Raw genomic sequence first — 21353 nt, 5'->3', positions numbered from 1 at the left:
TGACCTGAGGGAGTCTGCACGTGAGAGAGAGTGTTGGAATACAAGTGAATTGTTTAATTTTCCCTATCAGTTTAAGCTTTTCGGTTGAAATGGTTGGTGCATGCAATTCAATAGAATCGATTTTGATTATGCACACTAAAAAAATAAGGTCAGTTATCACGTGATGGCGAGACAGGCAGACACACTGCACACACGCTAGAGTATGACCATGCACGACGATCAGAGAAAGATCCTGCACGCGGGGGTCAAATGGTCAATGGTTCGCCTCCATCTCCATGACTCCGTTAGCTCCGGCGGCTTGCTACTGCAGAAGGGCCCCAGTTCCCGCGGCGGCACGTGGCAGAAACCACGTGCGTGCGTGGCGAGTGACATGGTCTGGCAGTCTGCCTCGCCGCCTTGAGCCCCAGTCCCCGTTTCGCAGCGCGCTTCGCTTGGAGGCCCCAAATTCAAATCTCCGGCCTCCTCTGCTTCCTCCTCCTCGTCTTCCAACAGCCGCCTGCTCCGTTCCCCTCCTCCGCCGCCGCGCGCCACCTCCGGAATCCCTAGACCTCCGAGGAGGAGGACCAGCCAGCTAATCAGCGGTTGGCCATGGCGGAGAACCCCGTCGCGGGGGGCGCCGACAGGGTGGCGGCGGCGGCGGCGGCGCAGGTCGAGGGGCGCGTCGCGCTCGGGGACCTCAGCAACGTCGTCGCCGGCGGCTACAGGCTTGGCGGACCAGATTCGGTGCTTAAGGTACGCCTCTTGCATTGCGGGATCCATTGCAGGCTTGGTACGCGCCGCATTTGTTGAGATATTTCTGGTCCATCAGCAACATATAGTACGATGTTGGATTTGTTCTGTTCCTGCGCGTGCCACTGTTTCCAGATGCTCTGAGTTGGTTGAAGCTGCGCGACATTCTTCAGTTACTGCAACGGGAGCTCATCCCCTGGTTCCCCCATTTTGACTTCTCAAGCCCAGGACGACCCGAACCCCCCCCCCCCCCCCCCCCCCCCCCCCCCCCCCCCCCGCGACTGTATTGGCTAGGTTCAGGTTAATTACAAAATCAACTTTTGATTAGGTGCTAGTTTCCTAAAAGCTGCTGGAATAGAGTAGATCCTTTCTTGTCTCTCTGTGTTCTGATTTCCAGGTAGCTAGTGTTTACTCTGTATTCAACGAGCACCAGTTACCTTTTGTTAGTTTTCTTTTTCATTTCCACTCAACACAAATTGGTGATGCAATCAATGCTCATAAAAGGGATACAGTCGTACATATGTGGCAGCTTGCGCACCAGGTTCAAAATCTAAATATTTGATTGTTGATAATAAGAAAAGCATCCAAACATCAACCAAAATGACAACTAGAGCAGAAACAGACCTTTTTTTTATACCAAAATGACAACATAGTTGTCTTGAAAAGAAAAAGTCCCAGCGTGCAAGTGCCAAACACCATCAACCATCGTACCCTTTTACCATGCAATTCATTTTGTTATATGATGCTGTATCAATATGTGACACTGAGAATGGTTCTCTGACTACTTACACTTACCCTCCGTTGTCCGTTTACTTCAAATTTATGTAGTTTTCCAGATTTATTAACACTTTTTACCCATATGATTATTCATATCTATAGGAAAAGGAAGTGGGTGAAGCTAGAAAGTTAAAATCTTGCTACAAAAATGTAGAGGGGTTAAAAGAAAAGCTATTAAAGGAGCAGGGGCACAGGGAAAGAGCAGAGATGGAACTACCAAAACTGAAGACAATTGAAGCTAAAGCAGATAAGCTAGAGCTTGAATTTGGATCATGTGAAGTGCTTCTCAGCGACAAACCAGATGTCCCTCCTTATGGCTATGTGCCTCAAAAGTTTGTATACGTTATCATTATTCTGATCCTATTTTCAACACTATAAATAGTATTATTAAATTGTGTTATGATTATAGACACAAAACTGGTACAATTCACAACTTGCAAATGAACTGTAAAATTGTTGGCTTCTTTTACTGAAAACTTGCACAAAATATTGATAATTTAGTCAAACTTAATTCTCCAGTTGCCTTTTATTCAGTTAAATTTCATGTAGTCATCTGAACTGTTGACAGGCAAGCATTGACAAATTTGAATGAAGTCGGTGAAGCTACCCATGCTAAGGATGGTGCTGAAAGTGCTACTGGGGAGGTCAACTGGCTTGCACATCCGGTATTATGATGCTGTCACCTGCCATACCTAGAACTTTCATCTGTTTCCAGTTTTCATCCACTATGCAATGTTGAGCCAAAAGTTTGCTTGTCTCCCATGCATAGCACTTGTCTTCTTCTGCCTAAGTTGTCTAAAGATGAATTCATGTTATACTAACTCATCCTTAGTAGAATTCATATCTATGTTGAAATCTATCTTTTCTTGAGCCAAGGATACATTTTTTTTGACTATGGTCTATGTTGTTTGTTTCTTTCTGGACAGCTTGCTGCAGTCAGCGAAGAAAGAGATAAACAAATGAAAGACCAATCTATGCTGACTAAACAAGAAACAATAAATGATGATGACACATCGTTAAAGGTTGGCCAATCCGTATACATTCATTATGTTGGTGGCTTTTGTTCCTATCTCCTCTCTGAAGAAGATTTTTCCTGATGCAATACTGCAGGATATGTTGTCAGGTCTACATGGAATGGACAAAATATTTATAGCGCTGGATAGAACTATGGACGAACTGAGTAGTCGTCAGAAAGGTGAACGTGTTCTCGATGAAAGATTGAGCATCGAAAGAAGCAAAGTGCAATCTTTAGAGCAAGTGATAGATCAGCTACGTTCGCAGGTGGCCCTACTGCAGTCAAAGGTAAGGATGTCTGTTGGAACATTTTGAATCGGTCCTAATCGTGCCATCTCTTTTATCCGGAGCAGTTTCAGAAATAAGGCAGACTAACATATGCACACCATAATTCTCAAATTTTGATTAATATTTACATGTACATGTCATCCGAAACCTTTACATCCACCTTTTTTTAAGATGAAACAAATAGTGTAGATATCTGAAGAGTATATAGAGAAGGTTTATATGCATGAAATGGAGAAAGAGAATGACACTCCTGCATGTTCGGGTAAGGGAGAAAGAGAGTAGAGGTCCCAATCGAGCTGAATGAGGGCAATTTAGTTAATAGGCAGGGGCCAATAAAAACAAGTTGCTTGTCTTTCACCCTATGGACATTTAGGACACATATTTATCTGTGCCTGCCATATTGTTGTAGATTTATCGACTTCAGTGTAGATCATACCAGTGAAAGCATGTCCTCATGTCTTCTCCTGATATCATGGGGCCACAAGGTATGACATATGGGAGCTTCTGCTCTCATTGTCCTGCCTATGTGCTGAAGCATGATGGTTATGAAATGTTATAATTAGTCCGGCAGTTGAGCTTCATATGAATAACTGATGAATTGTTTTGCTCTGAAGGTGTCATTATGTCAATATGTGAAGTATAAGTTGTGATATCTGGTTTCAACTCATCAGATAAATAGGCACAACATCTTCCCTTCAACAATAAAATTAATTGAGTGTGCGAGTATTGATGACCATGCTTTAATATGTAGTATTATTTTCTGTGTTGTGTCCTTCTAGCAGTTTGAAAAATCTTTTCATATTTGGCAGTTACATCATGGTGATAACTCTTCCTCAAGCACGAAAGTACCGTGTGCAATAGATAGTCTTGTAGTGGATACTGAAGCAAAGCCCAATCTAAATGAAACAGAAGATTTGTTGTGGGCAGTTGAAGAATTAAAAGGACAAACTGGTAAGTAGTCTTATTACTTATACTAATCATAATCCACACACCTTTTGGATGTTTAAATTTCCTGTAATATCAGGTGGTGCAAAGAAACAGCCTGTTTTCATTGAAATATGTGATGATGAGGACACATGCATGTGGTGTGATGATGATGGTGAGAAGCCTTCTCTCATATCAAATGACTCTGGCAGTGGAGAACCAGGTATAAGTTCATATCTTTAGCAAGTATAGGAAAGGTTTTGACATTGGTATTTATATCTTACATGAGAATAATTCTAGAAGGTTCTTGAGTAATAAAAACATTGAATTGAATATTTGATACTCTAAGTGATGTATTCAGCAGGCAATTTCAGTGGTAGTGGTGTTCCACATATATTTGACTGGTTCTGTAGCATATTTGCAGCAGAGTATTTTTGCTCTATTTATAAAATAATTAACCAAAGTATGCCATTTGATGCATTGCCTAATACAATATCAGACATATTGGTTGGTTCTATGGTGCATGTATTGCAGAAATGTTGTTTATGACCATCTTTGTGTGTGGCAGGGAGTGAATCGTGGCAATTTACAGGGAATTATGAATGGTTTTTCCGTGGAAATAAACTAATGCTCTCTTCTGGAATGAAGAAACACCTGAGAGAACTCTGTGGTTGTGTCCCGCCAGAGATCCCATTTTATATATACCAAATGAATAAATCGAACTTGAAGAGAAGGGGAAAGATGGTTAGTTGAACTTCTCTGATGATTTGCTTCCTATGCAATGAAAACTATAATTTATCATTAACTGTTTGCATTTTTTTTTTGCCGCAGCGGCTTTCTGCAAGGTACATCTCTAAGCCATTGCTTTCTTGCCTGGACAAAGGGGTGGGCTATGCTCATTTTGAAGTTGACGGGGAAGATCGCGGTACTGTTAGAGTGCAGCTTAATGCAGATGGCCGTGCGAGTCTCACATCAGGCTGGGAAAATGTGGTTGAAGCTAAGGATATTAAAGTTGGTGACATATGCGCCCTTCACTTCAAGGTTTCAGATGGTGTTCTTAAGCTGTCCGTCTATGTTTTCCATGCGGTACGCCACTTGGTTTGCGTGAGATAACACTGCCAGCCAAGTTCTTTTGGCCGTGTAGCGGCAGTAACATTGCTAGAATTTTTTAGCAATGCCCGCGGAATGGAAGGGCAGGGAACATTGCTAGGACTGTGTAACGCATAAGCTGTGCTTCTCCAGTTAAAATGTTGCGTTTAACTGGATCAGCATTAAGTACCAAAGTAGCAGTAATCTCATCTGCTTAGTGTTTATCTGAGGTACAACTTTTTCCTGTAAATGTAATTTTAATGGTGGGTACATTACATCGTGCTGCAAGCCATGTGGTACGCACTTCACTGTATGTCAGCATTCAATACATTGCTGTTGACAACGTGGCTAAATGATAGAACTTAGTTTGCAGTCAAATGGTACATGAAAGTGTTGTATTACAAGATCAATGCACGATCTAGATATCACAAGTTAAAAGTTTAGAACCCCTTGATCAATCAGGATAATCTAACCTTGTACAGTGAGTCGTAAGAATATGCATTTCGACAGTGCAGGTCCTAGAAGTACTCAAAATCCGTATAAGAGTCGCCAGAGTTGGGCTTTGCGACAGGACCAGCCGGTGGCGCCGCCTCCACAGCCGCTGTCTCTGCCGCCTTCGTCTTCTCCTTGGTGGACCCGTACTGCCGGAAGTCCACCGGCTCCGGCACTGACGGCGGCGTCATGCTCCTGACGAGCGCCCAGTTGACGCCCTCGAAGAAGGGGTGCTGCTTGATCTCCGTGGCGCCCCTGGTGAATGCGATCCTCTTCTGTGGCTCCTTGACGAGCAGGCCGCGGATGAGGTCCTTGGCAACGGAGCTGGCGGCGGGGCCGCCGCCGACGGCGTCGGAGGGGAAGCGCAGCGGCTGCTCGATGACGTTGCAGAGCGTGGCGCGGTTGCCGGAGCCCTTGAAGGGCGTGCAGCCGTGGATCAGCTCGTAGAGGAAGATCCCCAGCGTCCACCAGTCCACGGCGCTGCCGTGTCCCTCGCCGCGGATGATCTCCGGCGCCAGGTACTCGTGCGTGCCCACGAACGACATGGACCTCGCGTCCGTCGGCTCCGCGTTGAACTCCACCGCCGGCGGCCCGCTGCCGAGCCCCAGCTCGCTCTTGGACGGCTTCCGGCTGCGCCGTGGCTGCAGGATGCGCGGGAAGAAGGACGACGGCTGGATGCATCCGCCCTGGTTCGCGGTGATCACGTCACCGTCGGCCGCGGCGTCTTTGCTCACGCCGCCGCCGGTCCCGGAGGAGGTGGAGTGCACCGACGAGGACTTAACCAGCGTCGGGCACACGGTGCACCGCAGCGAGAGGTCGAAGTCGGAGAGCATGATGTGGCCGTCCTCCCTGACCAGCACGTTCTCCGGCTTGAGGTCCCTGTACACGATGCCCAGCATGTGGAGGTACTCCATGGCGAGGAGCACCTCAGCGACGTAGAACCTGGCGGCGGGCTCGGAGAAGTGCTTGCCGGGCTGTTTCTGGCGGAGGGAGTGGAGGTTGCCGCCGCTGCAGTACTCCATGACGAGGCAGTAGAACTTGTCGGTCTCGAAGTGGGTGTAGAGCGTTGGGAGGAAGGGGTGGTCGAGGAGGCCCAGGATCTCGCGCTCCGTCTGCGCGCGGGCCATCTTGTTGCGGCTGATGATGGACGCCTTGTCCATCACCTTCATCGCGAAGAAGGCCGACTGGCCGCCGCGGAGCTCCACCAGGTACACGCTGCCGATGTCGCCGTACCCCAGCCGCTTCAGCAGCCGGAAGTTGCATAGGGTCAGCGGCGCCTCCAGGGACGACGACGCCAGCTGGATTGCGTCCCACCGGCTGTCGCCGCCGGTGTGCCGCCGGACGTGCGCCGACGCGGTGGTGGTGCTGCTGCCGCCGCCGCTGCTCTCCATGCTGTTGCTCCACGGGCCGCTGCCGCCGCTGTCCAGGCTGCTGCCATTATTGCCGGCGGCTTCGGTGGCAGCGTTACTGCCTGCGGTCGCCGTCGCCGCGGCGATCGCGTTACCTGTCGGTTCCGAGCTGTGCGGCGGCGGCACCGTCGCCGTCGCGTGGGTTGCGCCGCCATGGCTTGGATTGTTATTCGCCGCGCCGGCAGGGTGGCTCGTCTTGTGATCTAATTGATGATCTGCTGCCTTGTTCTTGGGCTTTGGTTTGGAGGCGGTGGATTCAGCTCTGAACTCATCGTAGTCGTCGTGTTCGAAGCTTCTGTGGCCATGTTCAGCTCCCTTCTTTTTTTGAGGGCTGAAGTCCATGCCGTGCTCAATCTATCTGAAACTACACGCATGGCAGAGTATCAACAGCCTTGTGTGACAGAAATTCTTTTTCTGTTCATCCCTTTGTAGCAAAGAAGCTGAATCTTTTTTGAAACGAGGAGAAGCTGAATCTTTCATAGGTAGGCAATCATGTCATGGCAGATGAGAATCAACAAAGTCGGCCAGGGCTTAATTTTTGAAAATAAGGATTTGGTACCCGATGCGTTGATCAATCCCAGCTCCAAGCAAACATAAATTAATGGATCGATCATACATGAATAGTTTGCAACAAGATAATGGTGATCAAGCAAAACACAAACCTGACAAGTCCAATCCTGATATGATGGGTGTTTGAGTCGAGTAATTCTGCTTCATAGGATACTCCTGGAAATTAAAGGTCACAAAGCGGCTGATCAAAGAAATCGACAACAGAAGGTCCTATGCGCATTGGCATTTCTCTGAACGAAACCAACGACATGATCCAAGGAATGAAAAATGCGGTATGCAGCAATTAGTCTGCACCAAAACGGGAGGATCGCTTTGGTGAAGAATGCTTTGCAAACATGGCCTTGGATTCGTGGGGTTGTGAGAGGAATCCGTGGGATGGAGGGCAGCTAGACGACCAAGAAGCCAGAGCTAAATTTAGCAAGAGGGGTTATGCTCACGTGATGACTACGGTCGGTCTCCCTCTCTTCCTAAGAGCCTTCTCTTTAAATTCTTGTGTTCTTGACTAGCTACGTCCAAATGGTCGTTTTCAGCAACTCTCCTGTTTGTCAATATTGTTAACGTTCATTGCTAATAAGAGTAAAATGCATCAACCTAAACCTTGCTAAATTTACTACTCACAAGTCCAAACATTGGCAGTTTTATGAGACCTAAATGTCACTACAAGTTTGCAAAAACATTTTACACTTTTTTTTCTATTACTATGTTTTTCTTCCATTCATGCATCCCCAAAGACTCTGAAAAAACTCATTAATATAATTAACAGTAAAAAGGCCAATATTAATGCATAACTTTTAAAAGATTTGTAAATCAGCAATAGTAACCTGATCAGTTTCTTTCTACAGATTCCGTTGGCAAGAAAATGATTCGCACTCCACTATTTGCTGACCTGAATATAATGGTACATTTGTCAGATTCCAGAACAGAATGTTCAGAATAACCGAAGATAACAATGACCAATGAGTCCACTTTATCTTCAGCCAGACTATATATCTTTGCTATGAGTAAGGTCCAGAACCATATGGTACAAGTTCATAAACGTACAATATGCATACAACTCTACAGAGTGGGTAAAGAAGGCAACATCAGCTAAGTATTTAGACAATGCCAGAAGAAAGCACAACGCTGCCACAGGAAAGTGAACATAGCCGCACCGGTCCCATCTACAGTTTATGTACATCTATCAATCAGCTAAACACAAGGCCACGTGCATTCCTTGCATGAACAGCAATCTGTACGGATCAGTCTCACACTAACTGGTAATCTCAGCTTCTAACTGGTTGCATCCTGGAAGAACTCAGTGGGGATTGATGGAGGGCAGTACTTCTTTGCAACAAATTTGTACTGAGAGCAGATAGAGGATAGGACATTTAGCATCAGAGTAGGAAATTAAATAAAGAAAATAATTCTCATCAGCAATCACCCTTATGTTGGAAACACTCACCTTATGCTGACTGTACTTTTCTCTGATTGCAGGAAGATCTCTTCCAGGGCCAAAACAGAAGAGCCGGTGTAGTACCCTTACACAACAACGCAACTCAGATGGTGTGTATTGTGTGTAGTAAGAAAGCGAGGAATTCTGCTTTTGATGAAACATGGATGCAAATATTAGCTAATGCAAACCACTGAAGATTCGTAAAAAGATATAGAAGGTTGGCAGCGCATACCCATGGGTTCTTTGCTGGCTTAAGGATAAACCTCGCCAAGAAAACAGAAGAGGCAGCTACCAGCGAAGGTAGATAGCAAAGCAAACTATACTCCAGAAGCGACAGCTCACAGATGTAGTTGGCTAAGAACTCAAGATGCATAGTTGGGTCCTGCAGAAAGAAAAAAGTTTCAACCAGTTGGGACAGCACATAGAATTGGCAGGAACTGCAAACCAATGAAGAAATTCAAGTACCTTGTCAAACACTTGAGCAGCATCTACAAATCTCCTTTAGTAAAAATGAACAAAAGACGTAGCATCAGTAAGTATAGGCGTGATAATCATTACAAAAAAAGGATATTACCTTAAAAAACATTTTGGTGTAGGTACCATCATCTCAAACTTCAAGTAATTCAGGATAGAAGCTTCCATTTCCAAAACCTGTTTAACTATGTGTTAGAAGATGAAACTAAGAAAATATACAAAAAAAAAGGAGTGCACAGAGCCATGGACCTCTTCCTTAGTGTATGAATCGTCAGTAACATAGCAGAGCTCTTCTACTTGAGGTGGGCATATTTCTTCATACTTCCTGAAGTTTCACCATATTAACAGTACACTATGAGAGCAGAGCAGAGAAAAAAATAGAAATAGGCTAAAATAAACTCTTTGGATCTTACGCAGCTATAAGTAAGCAGGCAACACCAAGTAATTGCAGTCTGTTCCGACTGATCTCTTTGACAGAAAGATAGCGGTCAATGTAATTGACTGTGAGGTATAAGGTTTCAGGAACAAGACGATATTCTTCTGTGACCTGAATTGGTTAAAGGCAAGAATGTAACAAAAAACAAAAGGGTCATTATTGGTTCATTTAACTCTGAAAACATGTTTTTCTTTTTAAGTGGAAATGCTTACTTCTACAAGCCAGTCTATTAACACCGCCCTCATGGTTGTGCTCATATCTGTCTGAGTGGTTTCCACAAAATTTGTTGAGGGCATTTTACTAGTCTGCAAGAAATAAAAAATCACATCACAACAGAGTAAATGTGGGAAGCAATGCCTCCATGAAGGAAGCTAGTAAATGGGCAGCTAGGAGCAACCAAATTCAAGCTTCATCAAAGTGTGATATTATGTACAAACACTGTAATGTCCTGCAACACAGCAACACAATTTTTTACATAAAAAACTGTTAAATGGAATGTGGAGTTACACAAACTATAATGATTAGTCAATCCAGAAATTTTATAGAGATGTGAGTAAACCAAAAGTTATCCACCTAGAACTTAATACTTTCTAGAACACTAAGAATTGTATGTTTCTCGTTCAGAAACAATGAGCATGAAAAATGCGACCATTTGAATTCTTTCCATGCTTTCATTCCAACTAGTATAACAACTTGAGCACAAAAAAATTACATTCAGCTTTCAGGAATTACTTGATATTCACAGTCCAGTTTGGGGCTCAGCATATACATATACATATCATAAGAAGAGCATGCGCAAGAATGTATCACCTCAGCCTCTCGCAAGTTCTCGTAAATTTCATAGGCAAGTGTTGCACAAAGTTGTGGACCCTCATAGTTGTTGTCAAGGTCAGAGATACTCTCAGCTTTCATAGGGCTAGGACTATGTTTCCTCCAGTTGAATGCTGCAGCAATAAACAGACTACGCTAGTTAAAATGTTGATCACAATGCACAAAAAAGCCTGACCAGAACTGCCCCAATATTGCAAGTGAACAAACCTGCAACTTCCATACTATCTGAGATATGAAGTTTATCATTGGTCCAACAATGCAAAGAAGCCGCCATTGATGAGTCCATGTCATCAAGGAACTCAAGATCGGGGCTTTCTATTGAGTTGCATGTTGACATAGCGTCCTCCATGGAGACTGAATCTTCGGACAGGCCAGGTGAGCTAGGCACAGAAGGGAAAGAGGCATTCTCCTTCTGAAGGACACTGTCATGGTGTGATAATGCCCAATCAAATTGGTCAGAGGTTGGTTTTCTGACAGGAATCCGTTCCGTTTTCACATCGCGCAGGATTGCAAAGGATCCCTTATTCTTCACATCAACTGTTTTGGTTGAACTCAATTTCTGCAGTAGTCAGAGGAAACATAAATGTATGTTGAACAAGTTCGTTTGAAACAATCAAAATGGTGAAACAGAGATTACATAAGCATATAAACTTCAGTAAAGGACCACATTACCAATGAACGAACTGAAACTGAGCACGCAACAATGAAAAAACATGGCCTATCAGGGTGATTTAATTGCCTAATTGGTTTTGAGACCCCCCACCAGCTAAAAACTTTTGAAAACTTAACACTGCACGTTGCTACTGAATTCCAGAAGCAGCAAAATATCTCTGGTGACACCACAAAATCCCAATATTGCATTAGGACTAGTGGAACAGGACCAAGTAGTTAGTTCATCGAAGAAGGCAGTGGGAAAAAAAAGAGGAAAAATCAATCTCTCTCGAGAAGTCAGCAGATGTTGTTTAATTGATCGTGTAAGCACGGAATTAACATGAGCCATTAGGTATTCAGTAATCAGGCAGCCGTATTGTTTCGGTGGAGAAGAGGACGAGAACGGCAGAAACCCTAGAAATGCCGAACCAAATTGCTCGAACCAACTAACTATCTCAATTACAAACGCGGCGTGCACCAAAACCGGTGGCAAATTCGCACGCGCCACCCCCTCTGCAGCTCTACTCTAACAATCGAGAACCCAAGCTCCGTCCGCTCCCGAAACGAGAACCGATCAGGGGGAACGCGCCGCGCCCGATCGATAGAGCGCGAGAGGAAGAGCCGTACCACCTCGGGCGCGGAGCTCGCCGCGCCGGACGACCTCCCGCGGCCGCGGAAGACGTTGGTGATGTCCCCGAGGGCGACGCGCTTCCCGGCCCGCGCCGCCACCGGCTTGTTGTTGGCGCCCCCCGCGCCGGCGTTCTCCGCCGACGAGCGGCGGCCTGCGGCCCAGCACGACATCGCGGCGGTGTGGGCGCGCGGAGTCGGTGCTACTACTGGAAAATGGATGGCGGTTGCGGCGGCACCTGGTGGGCCCTGCACCCAAGTCCGACCTCCGTACCCCAAATACTCATCACAGTCTAGCCCATCAGCTTGTACAAAACGGCTGATTAGTCGGACTAGACGGTTGTGACTAGTGCTTAGTAGTAATATTTGACGTCCTTCACACCTCGCTTACATATTTGCCATCCCTCTATAAACGAAGTAATACATTTACCATTTTCGCTGATGTAGCGCGCCAATTCACCCGTGCCAGAATGGATCGGGACGGAAAAAGATCAAAACACCCCTACCTTATCCATATTAGCTATCCCTTTCCTCTCTCTCCACCACTGACGTGTGAGACCCACGTCTTGGGTCATCTTCAACCTTCGGACACTCTTGCGATCATGAGCTGCTGCCCCCCAATGGTGCTCATCGGGGTCGGCCGGCGGCTAGCCGAGGCTGGCTGCCGCCGCTTATCCCTGTGGCCGGCACCCAAATCCCCTGCGGGGGCCGGCGGGAGGGAGGGTAGGCGGATGGGGGCGGGGTCGGTAGGGGATTTGGGCCTGGGCGCCGGTGGCAGGCGCAGCTCACCGCTCGCGGGGCGGTGAGCGGTGCGACGGCGCGGAGCACTGGAGGCACGGCGCTCGGTGGTGGTGGCGACGCACAGGGCGGCAACGTGGAGGACGCGGGGCCGGACGAGCAGGAGCTCGGCCATGGCCGGCCATGGAGTGCGCAGGAACAGGAGAGAGGCAGGGGCATTTTTGTCTTTTCTCATCCCGATCCACGCGCAGGAATAGGAATAGGAGAGAGAAACAGGAGAGAGTTGGCGCGCCACTTCATCGAAAATAGCATATATGTTGCTTCGTTTGCATAGCTAATATGTAAAACGATTCGTAATGATGGCAAATGGAGAGGGAGAGGTGCTATCCGTAATGATGGCAAATAGTTAAATATTCCTTAAAAAAACTCGTGGCAAATAAAATTCTAGCATCTTGTACTCTTTTCGTTCCAAATTGTAAATCAAAATGATCTATAATTTAAAATAAAAGGAAAATCGACAATTTAAAATCGAGGGAGTATCTTTTATCCAAATCTTAAGTCTCAACCACAATGCCGTACAGCGTCCGCTTTATGCAATACGTTTCATTTAAACTCAATACCTACTAAAACATAGAACAACATATGCTAGAAAAATTTGCACAGTACAAAATAGGATATATTTGTGACACTGTTCACCAACAGCTCGTATATGATGTAGAAAAACCATATTGCTCATAAGCAATGTTTGGTTCCAATTTAACTTGATCCAGAAAGAGCAGACATGTAATGTAAAACCAAATATCTGTATTCAATAGGAATTAAGCTGCTTCTAATTGTTTCCACGAAAGGCCACACGGTCAAAATTACACAGGTACACTACAGATGATAATCATCACACCTCACTAAACCTAGAAGCAAGAAACTAATTATACAGCTTCGGAAGCTAATTATACAGTTTTTGGAGATCATGCGCACCACTGAGAGAGCACGTCAGAGATGGAGATGGTACAACAATGCCAGAGCATGGCACAGGGAGCTCATTACTATTGGTTAACCACATCAACTGACCCGGGTTAGCGGCATGGTTCCAGGCTGTTGCTAATCAATAACGTAGTTCGGGTTAACTGCCAATATTCTGCTCTCCGATGTTCTTCGCGCACCAGCACCGTCTTCGGCCGCGGCTGCTGCGCCGTCATCTATGACTATAAGGTGGCCTTCCCGCTGTATAAGCCTCTGCATATGCACATAGATCAGAAGATTCAGTAACATGCTAGGACAGTCAAGCCCTGCTGCTCTGGGATTGTTTTGTTCCCATGCAGTCAGGTTTGGAAATTAACAAACCATGTTCCATACAGAGCACTGCAGGACTCACCTCTATAATGGCCTTGATGCACTTCACTTCTTCCTTTACCTCTGCAGTAGAACTGTACGCACCTTTGGCATTCTGCTGCTCAACGTACCAAATGATAAGATCCCCTTGCTTCATGCCAGCCAGACCATCTCCTGCATCACCGTGGTTGAATAAGCAACATGAAAACATGGCATATAACTTGTATGACACATGACAAAGATGTCGATGCAAGAATTAAGAAAATCTAAAAGGTTGTGTTCTGTACTTGCAAATAGCATTGAATCATTCTAGTGCTACATGTCATGTCATCGAATCATTCTAGTTCCGAAGAAATGGATCATAATCAATGAAGAAATTCTGTCCAAGTTGCAAAACACTCGTTTAATTGACCTTGGGCCCACCAGAGACTGTAAGTTTGCTCAAACTACTTTTCCACATATTGCCATTCAAGCAACAAAGCATGTCTTCCAAATGCAAGAATAATAAAGGAAGATGCCTCGTCTCTGTTGCTGGGTCATTAGTTTGTCACAATTGTTACTTTAAGAAACTAAGGATAAGTTTAGAGCAGGACATCTGTTGCTAGAATAAAGATGCATGAGCAGTGCTGCGTCAAACTAAAAGCTTAACACAAGTAATCCAAAAGGAATTACCATCTTTCATGATGGACTCTTCATGCTGCCGTAGTCTCATAACCAAGGCTTGAGTAACTCTCTGGAAGTGTTCTTCAGTTATTACCAATTTCTTCTTACCGTTATCTGCTGCTTGGTCATTTTCTACATTTTTGACATAAAGAAATAACAAAAGGTTAGAAACAAACTAATACAAAAGACAGTCATCTTAAGCTTTTAACAATTGGAACCCACCTGCACCCTGTTGTTGAGGAGCAGCATCTGCTTCAGCTGGCTGTCCAGCACCATTATCAGAAGGTACATTTGTTCCGTCTTCAGCATCTTGGAAGTCAGAGAGATCAACTTCACTTGATTCAACACTACACAAAATCAATAAGCTTCAGCACTAGCAACATCACTATGCACATATCCATTTCATATAAAAAGGACAACAGCTCAACAAACTCACCTGATGATAGATGTCTTGAGCAATTTAACTGCCAGTCGGACATGAGCTGGGAGAACCTAAAAGATTTCAACACCAAATGAAGTTAGTCACACAATCATCACAAAAGACCACTATAAGGAGCATGAAGACCAAATAAAGTTGACCATACTGTCCATGATAGTGCAAATGACTACAGTTTATTCCATCAGAGCAAATAGAGCAGTGGTAAAAGAAAGCATGACCCAGACAGTGCAAGTGAATCAGTATACTTACAGTTCTTTCTAAGTGGCTTCGAGCAATAGCTTCTGACAGCCTAATCAATGCTTCCAATTGCCTAACTGTCATTCTGTAAGCAACCCTGGTTCCAGGAGTACTGTCACCTCTGCGAAGGGTAACATACGACTCCACCAAAACCTTCTTTGCTTCTGAACTCAGCTGCAATGAAATAAAGAGATAATATAAGCTGGCAAGAAGCTAAAGTTCATTTTCCAAGAGCACTAAAGAGGCAAACCTGAGGTTTCAAAGACTTCGCGAACGCAATATAACGCTTCAGTTCTGCAGTGCTAAATGCAGGGGCCAGTGCTTCTTCACGTTTCTGATGGACTCTTACAATGTGATGAGCAATGTGGTAGTCAGTGTTTTCATCAGGTTCATCAATCATGATGTACACCAGATCAAATCTTGAAAGAATAGCTGGGGGCAATGCCACATTGTACTGTAAGAGATTGCAACAAATGAAAAGAATAAGATTTTAACAATTTCTTTAGTTTTCACATCATAACATATTATGCTCAGATATAAACATAAAAAAAATTGAAAGAGCATGGGATGGAATATAATTCATGCTCTTGATGTACCTTAAGTGGTTTAGACTTGTCATAACGCCCTCCTGTCGGATTTGCTGCAGCTAAAATTGAAGTTCGTGCATTCAAAGTGGCCTGTATTCCTGCTTTTGTTATGCTAATGGTTTGCTGTTCCATTGCTTCATGTATAGCGACCTAAATGGATGTATGGAACAGGTACTGCTTAAGCTTTCACATCAGCAAGGAAAAGAAAGGGAAAGGCAAAAGCATGTATTGGTAAACCTACCTGATCCTTAATGTCCATCTTATCAAATTCATCTATGCAGCAAATTCCATTATCAGCTAACATCAGAGCACCTGCCTGCAAGAAATAACACAGGGAGCGTCAAACAAAACACGTCAGAATCAGCAAGGGCATAAACAATAAAATTCCAAGATATAATGTAAAATACACATTTACCTCATAGGAGAAAAAAGTGCCCAATTAAGCATTTCTTACACAAAGTTCATTGTTCAGATGTTTAAACAGAAACTGATTCTCTTAAGTAGAAATGTTGCCATGAAAGGCTAATGAGCATACATTTTAACTTTTTAATTGTTTCCATTGGTTATTAACTCAATCATTACCATCCTCACTAGAATTAGGCAAACTAGCATATGCAGACTTCTCAACAGCCTTTGTGCATTGACCAATATTTGTACTGACAAAAAATGGATTATGTTGCTTAAATTTGGTAGTACCTCAATACAAAATTCACCAGTTTCTGGTTCTTTAGCAACAGTTGCTGTCAGACCAGCAGCAGATGATGACTTCCCTGACGTGTAAACAGATCTTGGAACAATACCAGCGGTATATCTGAGCATTGGATTGAAAAACGTTATGATTGATGAAGGAATGAACTGAACTAAATAATCAAATAGGTCTAGTTCCATTAAAAAATTGACAACTGGAACACAGGATACTGAAGATTTAAACATAAATATTGCATATTATTTAGCGGGACATGTTCAAGGACTCAAGAACCAACATATATTCATTAGCACATAGAAATGTATTGAAAAGTAACATGTTTTGCTACTCCTTGTTACCACAAATCCATGCTTATCATTTATGCAAAATGTGTTACCTTGAAGCGGAAGCACTAGGTTATATGTATAAAAAGTTCATCAAAGATTCAGAAAACACCGTTTAAAGAAAATGGCAACAACAGCACAGGATAGCAATGCTTACTTTAGGAACTGAGACTTTGCACAGCTTGGGTCGCCAACAATGCAGACATTGATGTCACCTCTAAGGTTGATCCCTTCATGCGTTACCTTGTGAACACCACCCAAAAGCATAAGAAGGACTGCCCTCTTAATTTCTTGATGACCAAAGACGGTAGGACATATGCTATCAACTATCTTATTGAAGAAGTCAGGAGTATTCCTCATCCTAACAACCTCATCTTCCTCTTCTTCCTGTCAAAGAGAGATGGTTTAAAACATTAGTATAAAAACTAACATGTTAGAAGCTAAAAGGAAATGTTTAGAATACAGCCATGAGAAAGTAAAACAGATAAGAACTTGCGCTGAAGTAATAATTCATATAAAACACAAAATAAGCAGAGGGCACACAACAGGTCACGGGTTGAAAAGATCCGAAGGACCTTAGTTTGCACACATGTCACAAGTGAAATACAAACAATGCAGTTATGATTAAACCAACTATTACAACTAGCTATGACATGGCAGAATAAATAGTTTCAAAAGCACGGGATAAGTATTTTTGCAATTTCCGTTTTCAGGAAGGACAACCTTCCTATTTCTTCTATGGAAGAGAGCAGTAGTTTTTAGATTGCAAATTTAACTTACTGTGAATTTCTGTCTTTCACTGTCATCACCATCTGTGTCCCGATCCCTGATGTCCACTTCTCTCCTGCCATCTGCCACCTAATAACATTTAAGATAAAATATAATATTATGACAAAAAATATGAAAATTACACTAATCAGATGGAACTCTTTGTTCAAAAGAGTTCATACCTGCACTGAATTTGCCACAAAAGCAAGGCGATAAGAGAGATCCCTAACTCCAAGGGACTTCAAGCCCTTTACACCTTCTTGAACACCTCCACTTTTTCGTTGAGGAGCTTCCCGGCGACACTCTGCTCTCTCACCAGGTGAAGTTAGTGCCATTACATCTGGAACTGCGACAACAGTTCCGGTAAATACAACCCTGACGATGCCCAAAACAGAAAAATTCAATTAAACAAAGTCATTCCAAGGAGCAGGAATAAAGTAACACAACAGAAAGAAGCTTCCTTACGTGTCCCCGGCCCTAGCCTTCTCAACAATCTCATGCCGCAAAATGACATCCAGGGAGCGAGGAAGCGAACCAGCAGGTATCTCTTTTGATGTCTCCTGCATTCTCACCCTCTGCCAATCTGTGAATTTGCTCTCCTGGCGGAGAAGGGCCCATTTTGATCGGTTCTGGCATGTCGCATTGACACATATTATCGGCTATAAACAAACAAGAACCCATCATTAGACACACCTCATTAAAGAAAGGACAAAGGGGGATATGGTGTTCAGAGGTACAACCTCAGTGTACTTGAACTGCTGCTCCACATTCTTCACAACATTCCCACAGTCAAGGCATTTGAAGGTGCCTTGCAATAGTTCAGGCCGCACCTCACTCGTCCGTGTCACAACACCCATTACTGATGTAAGTTTACCAATTTCCGCTGTCCCAAGCTCTCTCAGCCTGCAATAACAGTAAATTCAATCAAGCTCCGGCCGACTAACTTACAATTTAGCACACACATATTCTATGAGTATTGCAGAAGGTCTTAAGATGTACATCAACAGAAGCAGATTACAGTACAAGTGATTGCTACCCCTGATCTGACCCTTTCATTCACTTGTGTAACATATAACAGTGGCACTTATAAATATTTAGTGAGCAAACACATGTCATTAGCCGTATTGAACCACAAGACAATAGCATGCTTTTGTTTTCATTTTAAAAAGAAATAAATATAATGCTTGGAAATGGCTCAATGGATAAAACATCTCATGGGGCTGCAGGCATTACTTTTTTAGCATTGGGATGTTGTAGAAGGCAACGTTAATATCCTTGTTGGGACTATCATCTGAGATGATTGGAGCTCGGTTCTCGCCAGCCCGGTGCTCCAACACAAACCTCTTGCATGCATTCCTCAAGTATGGTTCAAACCTGATACAATAGAAGAGGCCATTAGAGCAAAGTTTAACAGGTTACAAGCAGCACAGGCTAGGGTGTACTAGACTTAGCATAAATTCTAACACATTGGTGTACCGGAATGACACCTAGAGAACTAAACAATTCATATGAGATACACGAAAGGTTGCTGAAAGCTAACAATAACTAATTACCTATTCCTCCCAAAATCCAATCAAAATATGCTGACTGTCCTGACTTTAATCTAACTGAGAAATTGAAAAAGGCTCATCGAATCTCACCCCTCCCCTCCAGCTTGAGACCATTCAAAACATAAATCCGGACCAATTTCACACCCAAATTCGAGTAACCGACCCAAAGCTGTCGCCTTTACTTTCCCAGATCCCAAATCTACCAGGCCACACCAAAATTGGAAAGGAACTCGAATCCCACCTGAGGTACTCCTCGGCGATGGCCTTCTGGAGGATGTCGTTGAAGTGCATGACATGAGCGAAGTCAACGTACATGGTGGTGGATTCCCGCGACCGCATCGCCTCCATCTCCGTCTCGTAGAACGGCTCCGGCGCGCCATCCGACTCCTTGAACCTGCAGATCCAGGAATACCCATCCCGACGCGTCAGTCGGACGCCCCCTAAGAGAAGAAGCCCTAGAAATGGCTGCGGCGGCGGCGAGCGACTCACCGCTTGAGGAACTCCAGGAAGATATTCTCCACCCGCGTCGCCTTCTCGTCCACGAAGAATCCGCCGAACGCCTCCATCGCCGACGGCGGTGCCTTTGCTAAGAGTCTAGATCCGGACTAGGACTTCCGGTCGGGGATTTCGTCTCGGCGTGTGGGCGCGCTGGTGAGGGTTTTGGGGTTGGGGAAGAAGAAGGGGCAGGCGGCCAGGCGGGTTGGGGTGGTCTTGGCGGGAAGGAGGCGGCGGCTTGGCGCCAAAAGGAGCTCGGAGCGGCGGGTGGGTCGCGTGCACCGGGTCCGTGGACCGAGGACGGTTGTTGCGGGCACTGGCACGTGGGACCGCGGAGATGACAAGCACGGAGGAGAGAAACAGCGTTCCTGGGCTGAAGAACCCGCTGTGGGGCAGTTGTGTGTGGGCTGGTACATACAAGAAATGGGCTGCGATCCCATGGGCCGTGGGCCATATCGTGTGTGGACGTCAAAATGCGTGCCACAAGATCCGTGCATGGGCCCACTATCGAGGTAATCACTGTAATGTACCTTGCCTTAAATGTTGACATGTTTTAAGCTGCAAATTAAAGTTGTTTGCTTATAATCGCAAGCACATGCACGAATCACGATTAAGATATGGAATGATGGTGACCACTATTTACAGCTGTTAGACTATAAGTACACAAGTCCCTCAGCTCCCAGTTCATATGTAGCCGCCATTTTCTCCATCTTTTTCTAGTCCCAGTAGCCAGGCTAGGATATATAGAAGATCGCCGGCCGGGCTTCCTATATATTCAGAAACGTTGGATACTTGATGATATTATTAGTTAACACGGTAAGAGCTGAGGCTCAATATATAGCATTTTTTGACGAATAATTGGGCTCAATATAGCATTGCTGCATTGGCGAGTCGCAATTGGATGGCTCCGATCTGCTTCCCAATCTTTAGAGAGGCCACCCTTGAACATGCTGGAAGCAGATTCACTATGGTGAATGAATTTGGGCATTCACCACTCTTCTGCATCTCGATAACAAGCCTGAAAGCCTCTGACTCAGCCCCATTTTGTGCAAGATTTGCGATCATTGCATTCCACGAAACCACATTGCGTGCCTCAATTTTTTCAAAGATAGCAGATGCCTTCTCTGAACAACCAAATTTGGCATACGTATCCATTAGTGAGTTGGCAATGAAAATATCCAAATCCATTGCTCTCCTTATACTGTACCCACGCACCTCTTTCCCCAAATGAAAATAACCAAGATCAACCAAAGCAGGCAGCAAGCTTGACAATGTAACAGACCCTGGTGTGACTCCTTGCTCTGACATTGCTCTAAACAATTCCAGCACATCTTCATAAAACCCTGCATGAACAAAGCAACCTAGTGCAGAATTCCGAGAAACCTCATTCCTCTCCGGCATTCCATTAAACACTCGCATTGATGCCTCCAAGTCTCCAAATTCCCCGTACATAGGCCTGGTTTGGTTTCTCATACTTATTTTTAGCACCCATCACATCGAATGTTTAGGTACTAATTAGGAGTATTAAACGTAGACTATTTACAAAACCCATTACATAAGTGGAGGCTAAATGGCAAGACGAATCTATTAAGCCTAATTAGTCCATGATTTGATAATGTGTTGCTACAGTAACATTTGCTAATGATGGATTAATTAGGCTTAATAGATTCGTCTCGCCGTTTAGCCTCCACTTATGTAATAGGTTTTGTAAATAGTCTACATTTAATGCTCCTAATTAGTACTAAACATTCGATGTGACACGTGCTAAAAATAAG

General features: G+C 44.5%; 5 protein-coding genes across 8 annotated transcripts; 1 reads left to right on the top strand and 4 right to left on the bottom strand.

Annotated features, from left to right (window-relative positions):
- Positions 1-391: 391 nt before the first annotated feature.
- LOC117850260 (mitotic spindle checkpoint protein MAD1) lies at positions 392-5199 on the top strand. Its single transcript, XM_034732074.2, has 9 exons — positions 392-732; positions 1609-1838; positions 2075-2171; positions 2433-2528; positions 2617-2808; positions 3618-3759; positions 3833-3955; positions 4301-4476; positions 4564-5199. Exons 1-9 carry the CDS (start codon positions 589-591, stop codon positions 4843-4845), a joined length of 1482 nt encoding a protein of 493 aa, XP_034587965.1. The 5' UTR covers positions 392-588; the 3' UTR covers positions 4846-5199.
- A 78-nt stretch (positions 5200-5277) lies between these two features.
- LOC117848255 (serine/threonine-protein kinase AGC1-7) lies at positions 5278-6542 on the bottom strand. Its single transcript, XM_034729593.2, has one exon. It carries the CDS (start codon positions 6480-6482, stop codon positions 5340-5342), a length of 1143 nt encoding a protein of 380 aa, XP_034585484.2. The 5' UTR covers positions 6483-6542; the 3' UTR covers positions 5278-5339.
- Positions 6543-8217: 1675 nt separating this feature from the next.
- On the bottom strand, positions 8218-12048 carry LOC117850261 (cyclin-A1-4). Of its 4 annotated transcripts, none has more exons than XM_072292593.1 (11): positions 11744-12048; positions 10673-11024; positions 10445-10578; positions 9847-9939; positions 9612-9745; positions 9448-9523; positions 9299-9375; positions 9190-9220; positions 8957-9106; positions 8734-8871; positions 8218-8633 (listed from the first exon to the last, which is right to left on the bottom strand). In XM_072292593.1, the coding sequence occupies exons 1-11, from the start codon at positions 11915-11917 to the stop codon at positions 8562-8564; spliced, it is 1431 nt and encodes a 476-aa protein (XP_072148694.1). In that variant the 5' UTR covers positions 11918-12048; the 3' UTR covers positions 8218-8561. The 4 variants fall into 4 exon arrangements, with proteins under 4 accessions (XP_072148694.1, XP_034587969.1, XP_072148693.1 ...); XM_034732078.2 differs by having other exon boundaries at positions 8734-8809; positions 9190-9223; positions 11744-12046; XM_072292592.1 differs by having other exon boundaries at positions 9190-9223; positions 11744-12044.
- A 1217-nt stretch (positions 12049-13265) lies between these two features.
- LOC117850493 (DNA replication licensing factor MCM6) lies at positions 13266-19787 on the bottom strand. Its single transcript, XM_034732320.2, has 18 exons — positions 19573-19787; positions 19325-19477; positions 18767-18907; positions 18274-18436; positions 17999-18192; positions 17716-17908; positions 17546-17623; positions 16923-17152; positions 16433-16547; positions 15978-16052; positions 15746-15886; positions 15400-15603; positions 15162-15323; positions 14910-14965; positions 14696-14820; positions 14483-14605; positions 13854-13984; positions 13266-13714 (listed from the first exon to the last, which is right to left on the bottom strand). The coding sequence occupies exons 1-18, from the start codon at positions 19647-19649 to the stop codon at positions 13580-13582; spliced, it is 2496 nt and encodes an 831-aa protein (XP_034588211.1). The 5' UTR covers positions 19650-19787; the 3' UTR covers positions 13266-13579.
- Positions 19788-20442: 655 nt separating this feature from the next.
- On the bottom strand, positions 20443-21030 carry LOC117848254 (putative pentatricopeptide repeat-containing protein At3g23330). The gene has a single exon (XM_034729591.1). The coding sequence runs from the start codon at positions 21028-21030 to the stop codon at positions 20443-20445; it is 588 nt and encodes a 195-aa protein (XP_034585482.1).
- Between the last annotated feature and the right edge of the window lie 323 nt (positions 21031-21353).

This window comes from Setaria viridis, chromosome 3, assembly GCF_005286985.2.
Source record: "Setaria viridis chromosome 3, Setaria_viridis_v4.0, whole genome shotgun sequence".
Taxonomy (NCBI): Eukaryota; Viridiplantae; Streptophyta; class Magnoliopsida; order Poales; family Poaceae; genus Setaria; species Setaria viridis.
This window is presented reverse-complemented; position numbering and strand designations above follow the sequence as displayed.